The sequence below is a fragment of the Drosophila kikkawai genome, chromosome 3R, assembly GCF_030179895.1.
Source record: "Drosophila kikkawai strain 14028-0561.14 chromosome 3R, DkikHiC1v2, whole genome shotgun sequence".
NCBI lineage: Eukaryota > Metazoa > Arthropoda > Insecta > Diptera > Drosophilidae > Drosophila > Drosophila kikkawai.
The window spans coordinates 25,033,352-25,049,967 of NC_091731.1; the positions used below are offsets into that span (position 1 = coordinate 25,033,352).

The following is a 16,616-nucleotide window of genomic DNA, read 5'->3' on the forward strand; positions in this document are numbered from 1 at the left end:
TTGTATTCACAACTGACATTCACCTTGCCGCGCCGACACACCCGCTTCATAATTCAAACGAACGGCATTTTATTTTCACAGGATCGTGAATGCTTTTACACAATAGCGCATTTTAACCTTGTTTATTTTACCAAATTGTGTTTCGTTTGCTGTTTATTGTGCGTGTCGCCATGTCCCAGCAGCCCAACAATGTGTTGCGCCCCAAGGAAAATGCCCTGGCACAAAAGCCGGAAGCGGCGGGCGCCGTCCTGAACATGCAAAAGAAGATGTTGCTTCTGCCCAAGAAGGTATGTAGAGCCCCCCCCAATTGAAACGATCCTCCTAAAATGTTGGAACCCAGCCCACTAGCGAGAATTCGGCACCAGCCAGCAAGCCCGTTTTGGGGGCTCAAGGCCCAGGGATCAGGAGTGCTACGACAACAGCGGGTGGCATGCGGCCTCCCTTGAAAGCAGGCCCAGGATCCTCCTCCACAGCTGCAGCAAAGCTTCAGAAACCACTGGTGCCCACTGCGGCTCCATTGAAGAAGGCAGCTTCGGAGTTTGTGGCTCCAGCTCCGGTGGCGTCCATCAAGAAGGCGGATGCGGCCCCAACTCAAAAACCTAGTGCTAACGCAGGGGCAGCCACTGCATCCAGCAACTCGACCAGCGCTAACAAAGAAAAAGGAAAGACTGGTGGGTATATGGCTTATTCCCGTAGGTTATCACTAATCTATCAAATCTTCTACAGAAAACCAGCCACAAAAACCAAAAAAGACCTGGGAGCTAAACAACTTTGATATTGGACGCCAGTTGGGACGCGGAAAGTTCGGGAACGTGTATCTGGCTCGCGAGAAGGAGTCCCAATTCGTGGTGGCCCTTAAAGTGTTGTTCAAGCGCCAGATTGGTGAGTCCAATGTGGAGCATCAGGTTCGTAGGGAAATCGAGATCCAGTCGCACCTGCGGCACCCGCATATCCTGCGCCTGTATGCCTACTTCCATGACGATGTGCGCATCTACTTGATCCTGGAGTACGCGCCACAGGGAACTTTGTTCAATGCTCTGCAGGCGCAGCCGCTGAAGCGGTTCGATGAGCGCCAATCGGCCATATACATACAGGCGCTGTGCTCAGCGTTGCTTTATCTGCACGAGCGGGACATTATCCACCGCGACATTAAGCCGGAGAACTTGCTACTGGGCCACAAGGGCGTTTTGAAGATAGCCGACTTCGGTTGGTCTGTGCATGAACCCAACTCGATGCGGATGACGCTGTGCGGCACCGTGGACTACCTGCCGCCTGAAATGGTCCAGGGCAAGCCGCACACCAAGAACGTCGATCTCTGGAGTCTGGGCGTGCTCTGTTTTGAGCTGTTGGTGGGCCACGCCCCCTTCTACTCGAAGAACTACGACGAGACGTATAAGAAGATCCTTAAGGTGGACTACAAGCTGCCCGAGCACATCTCCAAGGCGGCCGCCCATCTGATTTCCAAGCTGCTTGTCCTCAATCCACAGCATCGTCTGCCGCTCGACCAGGTGATAGTGCACCCGTGGATCCTGGCGCACACACAGTGATCGCTTTGAGTTGCCTTCAGTTATTATTTCCTTTTTTAGTTTGAAGTTTATAGTTGTAGTTATAGTTCTCGCCGCTTAATTTAATTATGGCAACTTGAAAATTGCAAGAAATTTACGTTTATGTATTTAGTTTATGTTTATTTTTATTATTATTATCAATACCAATAAAGTTCTGCGTGTGCTTCGAATTCTGTGTTTAAGTGTGTACAATCTCCTGGCTTACATGGCTAAAATGAGTCGAGTTGCGTTGGCCTTCGAGAGCGGCGACAAAAAACACAGGCAACACATTGCCCCAAAATGCAGTGCAGCGAGTTATTTTTATCACAGAAAACCAAGTACAAACAAGGATTGTACGGGGATGGAGAGGAAACAGCAAACAGCAAGGTTGTTCCTTGAGATAAGCGAAATTTGTGATCAGTAAAATATATGTAAATGTATATAAACGAGCAAGAATTTTGTGTAGAACTTTGTTCATTCTATTAACTTTCGCTTCCGTTTAAAAAAGATCGTGAATCATGAGCTTGAACTTTACTTATCAACTAAGTAGGGCGTGCTTTCCCACCCATATACATAGATCTGGCTGTATAATCTCCCATTATTATACATATTCAATTAAGTGTCTTATTTAGATCCATGAAATCTAAGCTAAGGAGCTAAGGAGGGGTTGGTTTTCTATTCCTTTGCACACTTGCCGGTAGATGTTAAACGAAAATTCTTTTTACTTAATGTCTAATGGCCTCGCCTCCCTTCTTGCGCGCCGCCACATTCGAGTAGTCATCCTCTGCAAAATCATTTGAAGGTAAAATTGAAGTCTCTAAATTTATTCTCACTCACCATCCTGATCCTCATCAAGGCCATCTTCCAGATGAATACCGCCCTCGGCAAACTCTTTGCCTTGATCGGCCACTATTTCGTTGTTCAGATTGTCCGTGTCGAGCAGATGCTGCGGCTGCTTCACGGCCACATCGCCAACATCTTCATCTTCATCGCCCTCGCCACCGCCACCAGCGCCAGCTGCCTCAGCCATATGCTTGGCCGGCTCATCGGGCACGGGCCCGGGACCCGGTGCTGGCAGCTCGCCATCAAAGAAGTTCTGCCCTCCGGCAGCTGGTAAATTAAAGCTGGGCTCGTTCAAGGCATCCTTGACCTCGTGGCCGCCAGAGTCCTCGTTAGGCTTGGGCGCAACACCCAGATTTTTGGTGTTTTCCAGTTCATTTAAGGCATTTGCATAGCGATTGTTGTTCTCGTTCTTTGGCAGCTCCTCGGCAGCGGTGTCCATATCAACAGCATCACCCTTGGCATCCATCTTGTTGTCCTCGAAGTTCTCAGGAATGGGGGCTACGTTTTCGGGCAGCTTGCGCTCCGTTTTGGCCGGCGGCTTAGCAAGTGGCGGCAAACCGCTGCTGCTCATCTTGGGGGCCACAGAGGCATTCGGAGCATCGCCTGCGCTCTTGACCGCCAATTCGCCGGCCGATGACTGAGTGCTGCTCTTGCGGGGAGCACTCAGCGGGGAAATGGGACCGCCGGATAGCTGCGGCTCCTCCTGCTGCTGCTTCTCAGGGACAATCTGAAAGTTTTCAACAGAGTTTATTATCAGGCTGTGGTTGTTGCGAACGGCGAAGGTGAGCAGTGGCAGCTGCTCCCGCTCCGGCCGTTGCGCCTGATCCTTGGCCCCGCCACCATTGCTCTTAACCGTGGTGTTAGTAGTTGCGTTAGTTTGCTTTTGGTTTTGTTTTGGGTTAGTTGCTAGAAGATTTACCCCGCCGCCGATCCTGTAGACGCCGTCACTCACTTGCACTTGGGCATCGAAGGACTTCTCGTTGCGCGGCTTCTCGATGCTGTGAGCCTGTTGGGCTGGACTGGAGTTTCTCGTTGTGGGCGTAAGGTCCGCCGGCTTGTGAAGCTGCTGCTGGTGGTCGTGGGCCGGAGCCTCTGCTGGCTGCACCTTGGGCACATATTGGCAGTTGGCCTTGAACTCTGAGATGGTGGCCTCCAAGGCGTGTATCTTGTGCTCCGAGTCGCGATGCAGCTTTTCCAGCTTATCCTAAATGATGTCAATAGTTAACTTTGAGCGATTATCAATCACAAATCTCACCTTCCAGGCCGAAACCTCCTGTTCCTTGCCAGCCTTGTCCTTGTGCACATCGGCCAGCAGCTTTTGCAGCTTCTGGTCAAAGGCGTTGGTGTCCTCGATGTGTTTCTTCTTGCTCTTAAGGCACTCCGCCTCCAGATCGGAGTACTTGCCCTCCAGCAGTTTGTATTTCTCTAGTTGTGCGTCGAACTTCTCCTGCAGGGCTCGCTCTATCTCCTGCTGCTTCTGCACAGCCTCCGCCAGCTGACCCTCGTACTTCTCCTGCAGGCTCATCTTCTCGGTGCGCAGCAAACTCATCCGCTTCTCCGCAGTCACCTTTTCGGCGGTGAGCGCTGCAAATACCACCGGAAATGTTGGCTAATGGAATTATCTAAAGCGGAACTGCCCCACTCACATTGCATTTGGACGTTCAGACCTTCCTGGAAGGCGCGGCTCTCGTCCAATTGGTGCTGGGACATTTGGTAAATGACTATCATCATGATGAGCACAATGAACATGCTCATCAGAATGCAGATGCGGACGCGTCCGGAGCGCGCAAAACGAGCGGAGCTCATGTTTGCACTGTGTTTTAGTTAGTAAATCGCTGTTTACAACTTTTTTTTTTTGTTGAGGAATGTAATTTATAGAGCAGAAAAGTTCTAGTGTTGCGAAATCCTTTTGTTGTGCTTCCGCGGCGCTAGTGTTGCATAACGCCGATAGTCGACAAGCGCTTTGTTTTGGAATTTCAAAATAAATCACAGGTATTTTTTTAAATTTATTTTAGTTCTGAGATAAGGTTGACAGAAATTACTATTACAACAGCATTCTTTAATCAACTTGTGTTATTCAAAGACTTATACTAGAAATTGTGTGTCTTGAAAAAAACAGTTTTTAAAAAATAAATTTTTCAAAAAATAGCTTTAAATAAATTCTTAACCATTTAAAAATACTTTGCTTAAAATTAAAAAAAGTCCTTCCAGAATTATTACTCAAATATTATTTTAGTGGGACCAGACTTCGGCAGCATCTGGCTTTCAGGTATTTTTTAACCCCACGGTCACTCCAGAGAGCAACGAACGGCGAGCGACGCGCGAAGAGAATATCAATAAATAGGTTTAATTTAGTCTAATAGCCAACGAATATTAGTTGTTTTTCGGCAGCAACTGTTAAGTTTAAAGTAAACAAGTCAATTAACGAGCGGCACACCAAATAATCAATTCTTGAAATGTGAGTTGAAACGCGTGTGGAGGCGGGAGGGGCAAAAATTCGCGAGGGGGCGTGAGGGGAGGAATTTATTTAAACATTTAAATGGCCCCAGAGAGACACACATGCAAACGTGTGTGCGTATCAGGAGAGTGTGCGGCAATCAATTCAATTTATTAAAAGGTGCTCGAGAATTGTGATAAACACGACAAATTACGTAAAGTTTCGCACAAGTGGTTGCTGTTGCTGCAGCTCCAGTGCCCCCCAAAGCCGAGAGTGTCCCCAATAACAGTTATCACAAATCGAAGCAGTGTATCACCTGTCCGAAAAGGTAACACGCGGCTGCACTGTAAACTCGCAATAAACCGTCGCCGTCGAGCCCCTCTCGACCCGAATTCGCCATTTCGGGCAATAATCAATAACTTGCTACGACACGGCAACAACACCGTGCCGAATTTACCTTTGAAGCCGCAATCTTAAATGGTTTTGCTATATACATACTCCTTTTATCGCCCTAGAAGTTTATAACTTGTGTGTGGCCAACTTCCTTCATCAAGCTGATATCTTTCACCTTAAATTAGACCCCAAAAAAGTGAAGAGATAAAGAATAGAGTCGCTCTTATCTGCTCGAAAACCCGTTATTCGGCCTTGCCAGTTGAGCGGGTTTAAGGTAGTATTACTTCTTTGCATTTAAAACATGGATTTGATATCTGATTACGTAGACTTTAAGCAGTATCTCAGATCAAAATACTTCAGAATGTGTTAACTCAAGTTCTATAATAATTTAATTAAATTAGTTATAATTAAAATATAAAACCTACTTTGAATTCTTAAATATTTTCGTTATTTTGCTCCTTTTGATGGGCCTCAGGAGTCCTAGAAAATATCCTCAAACACAGCTTTTATCCTAAATACAAGACACTTGCTATAATTTCAGATTCCAGGGTAATATTTAAATGTTAATTACAGTTTTCAATAAAAAAAATATGTTTATTTTAAATTAAATTGAAATATTTCCTGCCATAGGTGTATTTCCTACATAGCATAAAGTGTAATACTACCTCAAAACACTCAAAAAATCCTGTCCAACTGTTTCTTTTTTTTAGCACTCAAGTGTAATTGTGCTAACGAAGGCATTTGTTTAATATTTATTCACGAATGCAGGCTAATGGCACCCTATTGATATGCTGCTAATCTCCGTGGGGCCCGAGGCTGGGCATGTCAATAAACTTTGGCCCGCGCCTCGTCCCGCGCTTATCACTGGCGTTATAATAAGTGCATTATTTATTCAGCCCTATCAGCCGTTTAATGTGCTCATAAATATTTATTGTTTAATTGGGGTAACTTAAAAACAGTAGTGCTTATTTGTGAATATATTTTTTTTAATTTTAAACAAACCAGTTTGCACCAATTCTTTGCACACATTGAACAAAAGTATCTTTAACGAGTGTGCGTATCTATATATTCCGCAGAATGTCGGGCAATGCGATCCACAAACTGCCGCTGGAGCAGCCACAGCAACAGCAATTCGCGTAAGTTTGCAATAAACATATTAATTAGTCTGAGAAATGTAATCGCAAAGTTAAACATTACTTATTTGTTTTGGGAATTATATTTATGGAAGGTTGAACAGAAAAAACAATATATTTTAGCAAGTAAAATTTTACTTGGGAATCGCCTATATCTTATTTTGGGCATTAAAAAGTTGAAATAGAATTTAGAAACCTTAAAATTAGTATTAATTAGAACTTTAATTACAGTTTTAAATCGTTAAAAAGTTATTTTTCTTTCTTATTATTTTAGGTAATTTTATAATAAACTTATATTCAACACAGCATTAAGCTCCAAATGTGGTTTTGTGTTGAAGTATACAAACATTTTGCACTTTAAATGTCTTACATTTATATAAATATTATCAAATAATAAATTATTCACTTAGTTGTAGTAAGTTTTTAAATATATACTGGTAATAATTCAGAACTTAAATGCATAGGCTTATAATTATTAATATTATCTTTACTGCATTTAAATATTGCATGACAAACATTGCATCTTGGGGTGTGTTCTGATAAGCTTCATTAGTAAATCCTTATCATGTATCTGGGTTAATGAACTTCTAAAGTTTGAAAACGCATTTTCCTACATATCCAAGGCACACTGTATTTGTTTGTTAATATTGTATCATCACTTGTCACCTGAATAGACATCTATACATATTTTGGTTTTGAAGTGAAGCCCTCAGCAGCCAGCCAACAGACAATTTGGCACTGTTATCTTCCCGTTCCCCCCATCGAGCGGCCTCCTCCATTTTCAATTCAATAAATTTAGGACAAAACCACAGACAGGGGCAGAGCCATACTATGACATAATATGATTGCATTTTGCACTTTTGTTTTTGCTTTTCTCTCTCTCGCAAAAATATTCTGACAATTGCAAAACGAAAATAGACCCAAGCTAAGTCTAGATATATTCTATCCTATATAAACTGGCTGCGATGTTGATGTTGGCAGACATCCCAAAATATTTCTTGCTTATTAATGGGCGGCAACCCATTTGACCTTTCTGCTGATCTTCTTATTCGGCTGATAAACCAATTATTGCGGAACCTTTAGAGCGGTGAAGTGGGCCAAGTTCAGAGCCAATCTGGGCGGGCATTGTTTACATTTTGTTGCTGTTGCCGGCACTTCACATGCACAGCGAATGCAAAAGTTAACGCAGGGCAAATATTTGTCAATTAGCCAAGCGAAAATCACAGCACCGACTAGTGTATGCTCTTTTTGGGTTTTTTCTTGACTTCCTACAAACAATATATATTAAAAATAAGTTAAGTTCGGAAATAATAAAATTGGAGTGCTATAAATATAAATAGACTTAAACTTAAACATTTGGTTATAAATTAGAGGAATTTTCAAATTCTTTGGCACCCCTGATAAATTTGTAAAATAGTTCTTTCAGATACCGAAACTCGAAAAGTAATCTCTGCAATCCAAACTAATAGAACTTTCAATAAGTTTAAGGATTAAATAATATTTTAAAATCTAGATTACTTTGCTTTTAATACGTTTAAGGTTTAAATAATAGTTTAAAATATAGATGTTATAGATATATTATAGATTATAGATATTAAGTTTGTTGTTAAAAAGATAATTGATAATTTATTTTTGTTCTTTTAGTCTGCTGCCAAAGATCATTAACGGTGGCATCGCAGGAATCATTGGTGTAACATGTGTTTTTCCCCTGGATTTGGTAAAGACGAGGCTGCAGAATCAGCAAATCGGTCCCAATGGAGAACGCATGTACAACAGCATGTAAGTAGTAACGATTATTGTGGGTTTAGTTTCCAGAGAATGTAAAACAGAATAGATAGTGAAAGGTATCTAAAATTCTAAATTGGCAGGTTCGATTGCTTCCGCAAGACGTACGCTGCCGAAGGCTACTTTGGCATGTACCGCGGCTCTGGCGTTAACATCCTGCTGATCACCCCTGAGAAGGCCATCAAGTTAACTGCCAATGACTACTTCCGCCACAAGCTGACCACCAAGGATGGCAAGCTGCCCCTGACAAGTCAAATGGTTGCCGGCGGTCTGGCCGGAGCATTCCAAATCATAGTCACCACGCCCATGGAACTGCTCAAGATTCAGATGCAGGACGCTGGCCGAGTGGCGGCGGCAGCCAAACTTGCTGGAAAGACGGTGGAGAAGGTGTCGGCCACCCAGCTGGCGACGCAGCTGTTGCGGGAGAAGGGTATTTTCGGACTATATAAGGGAATCGGAGCCACAGGATTGCGGGATGTCACCTTCTCTGTCATTTACTTCCCGCTGTTTGCCACACTCAATGACCTGGGACCACGTCGCAATGATGGCTCTGGCGAGGCGGTGTTCTGGTGAGATTTACTAACTTTCGTTTGATGTTTAATGATATGTAATTTTTATTGTGTGCGCTCTGCAGGTGCTCCTTCCTGGCGGGTTTGGCTGCGGGCTCCACTGCTGCCCTGGCGGTTAATCCCTTCGATGTGGTCAAGACGCGCCTGCAGGCAATCAAAAAGGCCGACGGTGAGAAGGAGTTCAAGGGCATATCCGATTGCATCACGTGAGTGTATTTATTCGCTTCCATTTGTCCCTCGACTAATCACTGATCAACCTGCAGGAAGACATTGAAGCATGAGGGTCCCACGGCTTTCTTCAAGGGCGGTCTCTGCCGAATGATTGTGATTGCTCCCTTGTTTGGCATTGCCCAAACGGTTTACTATTTGGGCGTGGCCGAGGGTCTGCTAGGTGTGCAGAAGAAGTAGAGATAGGAGAAGTATTTCAAGTCTACTCTCTAAATGTTGAATGTGTATATCGTGTTTAAATGTTGTTAAAGCTGTCCATGAATGTAATTGTAAAGTCGTAACGTCTGTAGTAAGCACACACACTAGACAGTAAAGCTACCATATGCAGTTGTTAAAGTTCCTCCCAGTCCCATTAATCCTCTCAATATATATCAAAGGGCAAAAGACAACCAACTGATGCTCCCCAATGACAATAAGATGTTGCAAAATGCTTATATTACGTATATACTTTGTTTGAAAGTGTAATTTATAATTGTTGTTGTGTTTGGGCACACCTCTCTGTGTACTTTCCCACAAACGTTTTGCCTCAAATTGTATTATCAATGCATTTTCCTTTGCTGCCAGGCGAAAGTTAAACTTTTAGTAGCAACCAAGAACATGACTAAATCCAATGTATACTTTATGAAAAACGTCAGACATGAACAAATGAAATATATAGCAAATATTTAATAAAATCTAATAAATATGAAAAATTCTTAAATTGGTATTTTGGAGAACACCATGGGCCAAAGTGAACAAAAGAAGCCAGCACAGTTTAAGTAAGTTGCCTGCCCTGTTGGAAAGCTATCCATCCACCGCCTGAACTCCTTACAGTATTTTGCCCAAGATAATCAATGGAGGTATTGCCGGCGTTATAGGAGTCACCTGTGTGTACCCCCTAGATCTGGTCAAGACCCGCCTGCAGAACCAGCCGATCGGACCCAATGGCGAACGCATGTACAAGAGCATGTGAGTGCGGTCAGGGGTTGTCAGTATCATTGGACTGGTATCATTCATTCACCTCTCATCTCCTAGCGCCGATTGCTTCCGCAAGACAATTGCCAGCGAGGGCTTCTTTGGCATGTACCGGGGCTCGGCGATCAACATTTTGCTGATCACGCCCGAGAAGGCCATAAAACTGGCGGCCAACGACTACTTTCGCTACCACCTGTCCACCAACGAAGGAGTTGTCTCGTTGCCCAGAGCAGGACTAGCCGGCGGCTTGGCCGGTCTGTTCCAGATCGTAGTTACCACGCCCATGGAGTTGCTCAAGATTCAGATGCAGGACGCCGGTCGGGTGGCCACAGCGGCCCGTGCAGCCGGGCAGGAGGTTAAAAAAGTGACAGCCCTGGGCCTGACCAAGCAACTCCTGCGGGAGAGGGGCATCTTTGGGCTGTACAAGGGCGTGGGTGCCACCGGAGTGAGAGATGTCACGTTCTCGGTGATCTACTTCCCGCTGATGGCCTCCATTAACAACCTAGGCCCGCGAAAGGCCGATGGCTCTGGCGAAGCGGTCTTCTACTGGTCCATGATGGCCGGATATGAGGCAGGAACGACGGCGGCCTTTACTGTCACGCCGCTCGACGTTATAAAGACCCGCCTGCAGGCCTCGGGCGGCCAGAAATACGATGGCATCATGGACTGTGTCCGCAAGACGCTGTACAACGAAGGCGTGTCTGCATTTTTCAAAGGCGGTCTGTGCCGGGTGATGGTGGTGGGCCCCTTATTCGGTATTGCTCAGACATTCTACTTTCTAGGCGTGGGAGAGACCATATTGGGTATGGACAAACATAAATCTATATAACAGAATAAATTGCAGTTGGTAATGCAGAATTTTGGGTAAACATATGTATGTATGCTTTGTGTGTATTTCCTTAATGATTCTACAAATTTAAACGTTTACAATCGATAAGTATTCTTTATGAATCAGCCCAGGGTTGATCTGCCAGCCCATCTCTCATATCACAATCCACCGCGTACGGTTGTCAGTCCTTCTATGCTGCTGCCTCAGATTACATCTGCTGGCCGGCTATTGGGAGATGCCGTGTTGCCGTCGGCACCCAAGTCCACGTAGCGAGCGCGTTGCCAACGAGCCACTGCAGCGCGATACCAGTCGAGGAACAGGGCCTGACGGTACAAGATGATGCCCATTTGTAGAATCATAAAGCCCATGATGGTGATTATATTGATGTACTCCCACTCCATCACGACGACAAACACCCAGATGAAGTAGACGCGCAGACCGTCGGCCAGCAGCCGGTTGGCACTGGAGGAGTACATGGCAATAAAGAGGCCAACGAAGTTGTACAGGGCACACGAGACGGTGAATCCAATGAGGGCTAAGATCAAAGCTGGATTGCCTTGCAGACCAGTCAACAGGTCGCTCCAGTCATCAAAGACGGCGCGCGAGCTCTCGTTGAAGGGATTCATGGTGGGCACAAAGTGCAGGCAGACAGCCAGCAGCGAGGTGATGATCAGACCAAAGATGCCCTGCCAGCCGGCGGCTTGTAGCGGAGCCACATTCGACGTCTTCAGCTGTTTCTCCTCGTAGACGTACTGCAGGCCGTGCAGGATCTCGGCAATGATGATAAGCATGTCCCCGGTCAGGATAGATTTGTGGTCCGTATGCGGTAGGGTAACACGGTCGTAATCAACGCGCTGAACGTCCAGGGAGACGATGTCCAGAAGGCCGCACGTGATGGTGAAGATGGCTAGCCAGTGGCGCGAGCTAAGCGTATGGTTCAGGAACATGGTGCTGAAAATGCCGACGAAGATGAGAGCAGCGCCTGCGGAGAAGATGAGTCAGCCAAAGTGAGCACAGATAAGAGACATAAAACGGCGAGTGATAGACGCACCTCTTATCATCTGGAAGCTGGTCGCATAAGTCAAGTACAGGCCGGTAAACAAAAGAATGGAGGCAATAACGTCCAACACTGTGGGCAAAAGCATACTCAGGGGGCTAAACTCGTTGCTGCCCTGGCCCAGAATGCTGTCCAGCTCGGTGCCCGGCTGTGGCAAGAGGAATCAATCGAATTAAAAGAGTTTGATGGCCAAATTGCTTTTCCAGCACTTACCCCCCGGCGGCTGGAGATCAGGCGGATTAGCTTGAAGGCCAGAAAGCACAGAAACTCGCCCAGGAACATGAGCAGGGTAAAGACCACCGGATGCTGGAAGCCGTGTAGCTGGCCATCGCTGCCAAGCACCTGCTGCTGATTGGCCCACCTGAAAACAACATGCACAGGCAGGTGCATATTTGTTTATTTCACTTTTCCAAGGAACATTTCTCGTATTTCGACACTTACTTCACCACCAGGACATTGAAGGTGCCGCTGAGCACAAAGATCAGCGACAGGAAAACGCGATGATCCATTCTGCAGGGGGAATTATCTGTTTTTTGGACAACGCAAACGTTCGCTTAATTCGATTTACAAATAATGACGTTCTTTGTGCAATTCGCCAAATTGTGACTGCGCAGTGCAAAGTGCGGAATCGATCCGGCCAGGCGGACTTTTGCACACCCTCTCAGGGATCAGTGTTGCGAATTTCAGGTGCTTTTTGCTGTTCTCAAGGTCAAACAAACACCTAATAACAATTAATTTGCGTCTAATCTAACATTTATTTGGTCTTTGTTGTTATTTTTTGTTATTTTTCTAGCTTTGCAAATATAGTGTGACTGCAAATGGGGCTTTGTAACAAACCAAAGAATTATAGCTGAAATATACCGAAACATACTTTAAAAGTCTTTTTAGTATAATTGGTCACTCCATTGCAACGGTTTTTTGGTTTTGAATAAATCTCACATTTTTCTTCAAGATTTTTATTAAACTCAAAACTTAAAAAATATCACAGGAAATGAAAAACCATTTAAATGAAAATACATGAAGTGGTGTTAGTGCATTCGCCGCTCAAGTGCCATTAATTTGCCTCCGTTGGCGCTTCCGTTGCATTGTGAGCGATTTTCCTGTGAATAAGTCAGGGAATATGATATTGAAATATAACTTTAATTTAAAGACAATCACTATAAAAATAAATAGCAAACGTAAAAGCGTGTCCTGTCGTCTCACCTGTACTCTGGAGTGTTTTTCAAGTGTTGTGATTGTGTTTTTGTCGTGTTTGTGTCGTGCTGAGTGCAGTGAGGTGTTCCTAGAGCTCGTCGCGGGAATGTCCGGAGGAGGGCAGCTCCACCTCCTCGACGGAGCCCAGGTGTATGGTTCTATTTGGCCTGCTAAACTTTGGTATGTACTCGACCGTGTCGCTGTTGCTAACCACCGAGTTGTGTAGATGTTCCGTGGGAGCCGCGGGATCGGGACTAGTGAGTGTGATTTTGGAGCCAGTGGCCACTCTGTGGAATGTATGCAGGTGGGTTTGTGTGGAACTATGAGTTTGTACTATAATTATGCGGTCAAAATACGTCAAAAATATATGTATTTGTCTGCAGAGCTATCTAAAAATTGTTATCTAAAAACTTGTCATTTAAAAAAAAATATTATAATAAAATATTTGGGAAAGTTTAGATATAAATTATGATTTGGAATACTTTCGGAAAACTATACACTTTATATTAAAAATATATCTGCATTAAAACCAGACTTTATAGTCTTAAGTATTCAGATTTTTTTAAAAACCGTAAAGGTTCTAAAATATAAACTTTCTTAGTTGTACAGATTTTTTAAACTTTCACTTATGCCTTTGGTTTTCCAAACCCATTATATTTTGACCGCACTTGTATTGTGTTGCTTTATTTAGGGTTAGTTAAGCGCTCTACTAGGCTCGATTTTAGTCTGGGAAAGCAATAAATAAATGGTCTCATCTCTCTTGTACCTTATGTACAGCTATTGGAGGTGCTGGTAGTCGAAGAGGGAAGATCTGAGAGTGGTTGGAGGGTTCTATTGGCGCTGGCGGGCTCCACCGCGTGCTCCGCGCAACTTTTGCGGATTTCTATTGCAGATCAGATTGTAATCAAGAGCTCCGGACTCAGTGCCGCCACCTTACCTGTCCCTGGTCTGCATGCTGGCCTCCACATCGAGGCTGCGCGGCTGCCGGAAGTCGCACTCCAGCGAGAAGGCCGAGTCCCCGGGCGTGATCAGCTCTGGATCGTTCTGGATCACCACGATGTTGGTGTAGAGGTCTCCCTCCCGCAGCGTCTGACACTGGTCCAGTTGGAAGTTCATCTCCAAAGAGCGAGCTCCCTGGCTTGCAGTGGGCTTCATGAAGCACGGCGGCGTCTGCTTGTAGAAGCTGCCCCGCGTGTACATCACGCCCGTGAAGGGCTTCTCCGTTTCCAGCACCACGTTCATTGAGTCGGCGCCACACTTAAGGTTCACCTTTTGAATGCCCTGGTCGCTGCCCTCGATCTTAAAGGTGTCCGAAAGGTCTTGTTCCCAGATTTCTGAAACAAAGTAAACGATTTTTTTTGGGTGACATTTAACTAAAGTAAATTACCGTTTCCGATGAGCTATTAAAGGCATTTCAAAGATGTTGGCAAAGCGATCTTAAGAGAGGTCGACTTGGTTTGGTTACCCCATGTAAATTTTAGGAGACATTTAAAAAATGTAATAACATTCTTGTTAAGAAACTGGCATAGAAATAATAGGTAACTATTTATGGATTATAGATTTCTTTTTAGATTTAAAAAAAAAGTGTTTTTAATTAACATTTTTTCAAGATTTTCATTTTCCACTGCAGGAAACCCTTTTATTTCCTTTTGAGTCGATCTTTCCACAGAATTTGTAAGCTTTCTTTCTATAAAAGTAACCGTTACATCCATCTCTATGCCCAACGAACTACAAAAAATGGTAGAGTTCACTCATCTTTAGGAAGTCGCCGGCATAACTGAGCTCCCCACAACCGGTTACAGGTTTATTTTGGCCCGGCTAGAACCGCTCGTTTAAGAACTCGCACTTGGCATTGAAAATTTCTCCGAGTCTCCCCGCCCAATCAGTTGCACCTGCCTTTTTCTGGGAGTCCCTTACCTTGGTTCTGCTGGCGCTGCTGCTGTTGCTTGTTGGCCGACACGTAGACGACCAGCAATAAGTTGCAGGCCATCAAGAGGAGAATGCCATTCTGTAATCCCGACATGGTGCACTCTTCAGTATTACTCAACACAAATTGTAGATTTAGGAGCCGCGATTTTATGGATTCCGAACACGTCTGAACAGCTGCTAGCCAAGATTTGAACTGACGAAGCGTCTGCGGCTGCGCAGCGCATATAAGCGCGGCTTGAAAGCTCAGAGAAAGAGATGGCCGGTTGGCGAACGAAAGAGACGGCCTAAGAGAAGAAAGACTGAGAGGCGAGCTCCAGAGAAAGAGAGGTAGTGAGAATCTGGTCAATAGCTGAGCATAAAAATATTTAATTGTACTGCACTCGTGATAAGATGAAAATTTATTGGCATTGCCAAGCGAAAAAGCTAAATAAAAACATAGACATCGAAGCATTAGATACCCTTTAATTTATGATTATAATATTTTAATTCATGAATATTAGGTCGATAGTTTAGCCATATTTTCTAAAATACTGTTCTTAAGTGTTTGATTTTTGACTGTTAAGTCAGTTTTTAATTTATTTTGTATTCATTTCCCTTTTTATTTCTTTCTTACCATAATTGTATATTAAAATCTATTAGCAAAACCCAGAATAATTTCCTTTATAGTTGATTTTAAGCTAATAATTTTTAAATATCAAGAACACATGCAGTGGGGGATCCAATTGGGGATTAGAAGTGTTTTTAAAGAGTAAGACTTATAAATTAAAATTAAATTAATCATTAAATTACATCTACTTGAAAAATATAATTAAAACAAATGCACAACACCTTCTGACAGGGTATGGAAACATTATTTAAAAGCGTCAGTTTAAGGAAAACAAAATGCGGCATCTCGCTCCAAGACATTTCCGCTTTTCGCGTGTGGCATGTGGATTTCTGCTCTGTGCATTCGTTTCGCATTTTTAGCGCTGCATTCAACCAATCAGTTTTTTTTTTGTTTTTTTGTTTTTTTTTGTTTTTCTTTTTGTTCATTATTCAAAATGTTATTAAACTTCCCCGTTTTTGCGACTCTCGCTTCGTCTCGTCTCGCCACGATTCGGTTCTCCTTCATGCAACAAATTTAATAATTTTGTGCAATGGTTTTCCTTGCGGTTTTTTTGTTTGCTTTCCCGCCTGCCTTTGTGTCTCTATTTACATCTTTTGTTTTTCATTTATTGCGTTAATTAAAGCGTAATTAGTTAACGATTCGGGCCTGGCCATGCCTAGCGAAAGGTGGAAGTGGCCAAAAAAAATAAAGCACTTACCCCGAGAGTTTCGTGGAAACTCAGCTGGACATGATTAAGTTGTTATGGCTCTCCAAAGTCTGCGCATTTCCATAGCTGACTTTGCTAGTTTTTGTGGATTTTTGAGACTGTTTAATAATAAAACAATACTATTTTTGTATATTTTTTGTAACAATAAAATGTGGTATTTGTTTCGAGTTTGTTTTTATTTAGTTTGTTTTTTAGTTAGGAAACTACAGTGATAAACAACTATCTATGTAATCTAGAGAAACATTAAAAAACTAAAAATAGCAAAGTTTTTAATGTTTTTTTTTGGGACTTATGTTAAAATTCTTTAGTGAGAAGTAATTAATAAAAAATAACTATTATATATATCACTAACTCAAGAACGTAACTTACCTTTCCCATAATTTATGTCACATTTTTGTCAAGTGCTCT

General features: G+C 43.6%; 6 protein-coding genes across 13 annotated transcripts; 3 read left to right on the forward strand and 3 right to left on the reverse strand.

Moving 5' to 3' along the window:
* Positions 1-22: 22 nt before the first annotated feature.
* On the forward strand, positions 23-1,716 carry aurA (aurora A). Its single transcript, XM_017182321.3, has 3 exons — positions 23-287; positions 341-671; positions 727-1,716. The coding sequence occupies exons 1-3, from the start codon at positions 171-173 to the stop codon at positions 1,545-1,547; spliced, it is 1,269 nt and encodes a 422-aa protein (XP_017037810.1). The 5' UTR covers positions 23-170; the 3' UTR covers positions 1,548-1,716.
* A 284-nt stretch (positions 1,717-2,000) lies between these two features.
* On the reverse strand, positions 2,001-4,399 carry LOC108085634 (uncharacterized). Of its 3 annotated transcripts, none has more exons than XM_017182320.3 (5): positions 4,034-4,399; positions 3,643-3,971; positions 3,340-3,591; positions 2,382-3,114; positions 2,001-2,328 (listed from the first exon to the last, which is right to left on the reverse strand). In XM_017182320.3, exons 1-5 carry the CDS (start codon positions 4,191-4,193, stop codon positions 2,270-2,272), a joined length of 1,533 nt encoding a protein of 510 aa, XP_017037809.1. In that variant the 5' UTR covers positions 4,194-4,399; the 3' UTR covers positions 2,001-2,269. The 3 variants fall into 3 exon arrangements, with proteins under 3 accessions (XP_017037809.1, XP_017037808.1, XP_017037807.1); XM_017182319.3 differs by having other exon boundaries at positions 3,307-3,591; XM_017182318.3 differs by having other exon boundaries at positions 2,382-3,591.
* A 285-nt stretch (positions 4,400-4,684) lies between these two features.
* Positions 4,685-9,632, forward strand: GC1 (Glutamate Carrier 1). Of its 3 annotated transcripts, none has more exons than XM_017182323.3 (6): positions 4,685-4,845; positions 6,294-6,353; positions 7,995-8,129; positions 8,219-8,704; positions 8,770-8,910; positions 8,968-9,632. In XM_017182323.3, the coding sequence occupies exons 2-6, from the start codon at positions 6,295-6,297 to the stop codon at positions 9,110-9,112; spliced, it is 966 nt and encodes a 321-aa protein (XP_017037812.1). In that variant the 5' UTR covers positions 4,685-4,845; position 6,294; the 3' UTR covers positions 9,113-9,632. The 3 variants fall into 3 exon arrangements, with proteins under 3 accessions (XP_017037812.1, XP_070142792.1, XP_070142791.1); XM_070286691.1 differs by lacking the exon at positions 4,685-4,845 and adding an exon at positions 5,134-5,152; XM_070286690.1 differs by lacking the exon at positions 4,685-4,845 and adding an exon at positions 5,351-5,491.
* On the forward strand, positions 9,524-10,759 carry GC2 (Glutamate Carrier 2). Of its 2 annotated transcripts, none has more exons than XM_017182324.2 (3): positions 9,524-9,690; positions 9,746-9,880; positions 9,947-10,759. In XM_017182324.2, the coding sequence occupies exons 1-3, from the start codon at positions 9,653-9,655 to the stop codon at positions 10,713-10,715; spliced, it is 942 nt and encodes a 313-aa protein (XP_017037813.1). In that variant the 5' UTR covers positions 9,524-9,652; the 3' UTR covers positions 10,716-10,759. The 2 variants fall into 2 exon arrangements, with proteins under 2 accessions (XP_017037813.1, XP_070142793.1); XM_070286692.1 differs by having other exon boundaries at positions 9,553-9,690; positions 9,759-9,880.
* On the reverse strand, positions 10,745-12,583 carry Tango9 (transport and golgi organization 9). The gene is made up of 4 exons (XM_017182322.3): positions 12,214-12,583; positions 11,986-12,133; positions 11,767-11,920; positions 10,745-11,697 (listed from the first exon to the last, which is right to left on the reverse strand). Exons 1-4 carry the CDS (start codon positions 12,279-12,281, stop codon positions 10,919-10,921), a joined length of 1,149 nt encoding a protein of 382 aa, XP_017037811.1. The 5' UTR covers positions 12,282-12,583; the 3' UTR covers positions 10,745-10,918.
* A 129-nt stretch (positions 12,584-12,712) lies between these two features.
* Positions 12,713-15,089, reverse strand: LOC108085640 (uncharacterized). 3 transcript variants are annotated; one of them, XM_017182325.3, is made up of 4 exons: positions 14,884-15,089; positions 13,904-14,300; positions 12,976-13,253; positions 12,713-12,872 (listed from the first exon to the last, which is right to left on the reverse strand). In XM_017182325.3, the coding sequence occupies exons 1-3, from the start codon at positions 14,987-14,989 to the stop codon at positions 13,055-13,057; spliced, it is 702 nt and encodes a 233-aa protein (XP_017037814.1). In that variant the 5' UTR covers positions 14,990-15,089; the 3' UTR covers positions 12,713-12,872; positions 12,976-13,054. The 3 variants fall into 3 exon arrangements, with proteins under 3 accessions (XP_017037814.1, XP_070142858.1, XP_070142859.1); XM_070286757.1 differs by lacking the exon at positions 12,976-13,253 and adding an exon at positions 13,733-13,849 and having other exon boundaries at positions 14,884-15,085; XM_070286758.1 differs by lacking the exon at positions 12,976-13,253 and having other exon boundaries at positions 14,884-15,084.
* Between the last annotated feature and the right edge of the window lie 1,527 nt (positions 15,090-16,616).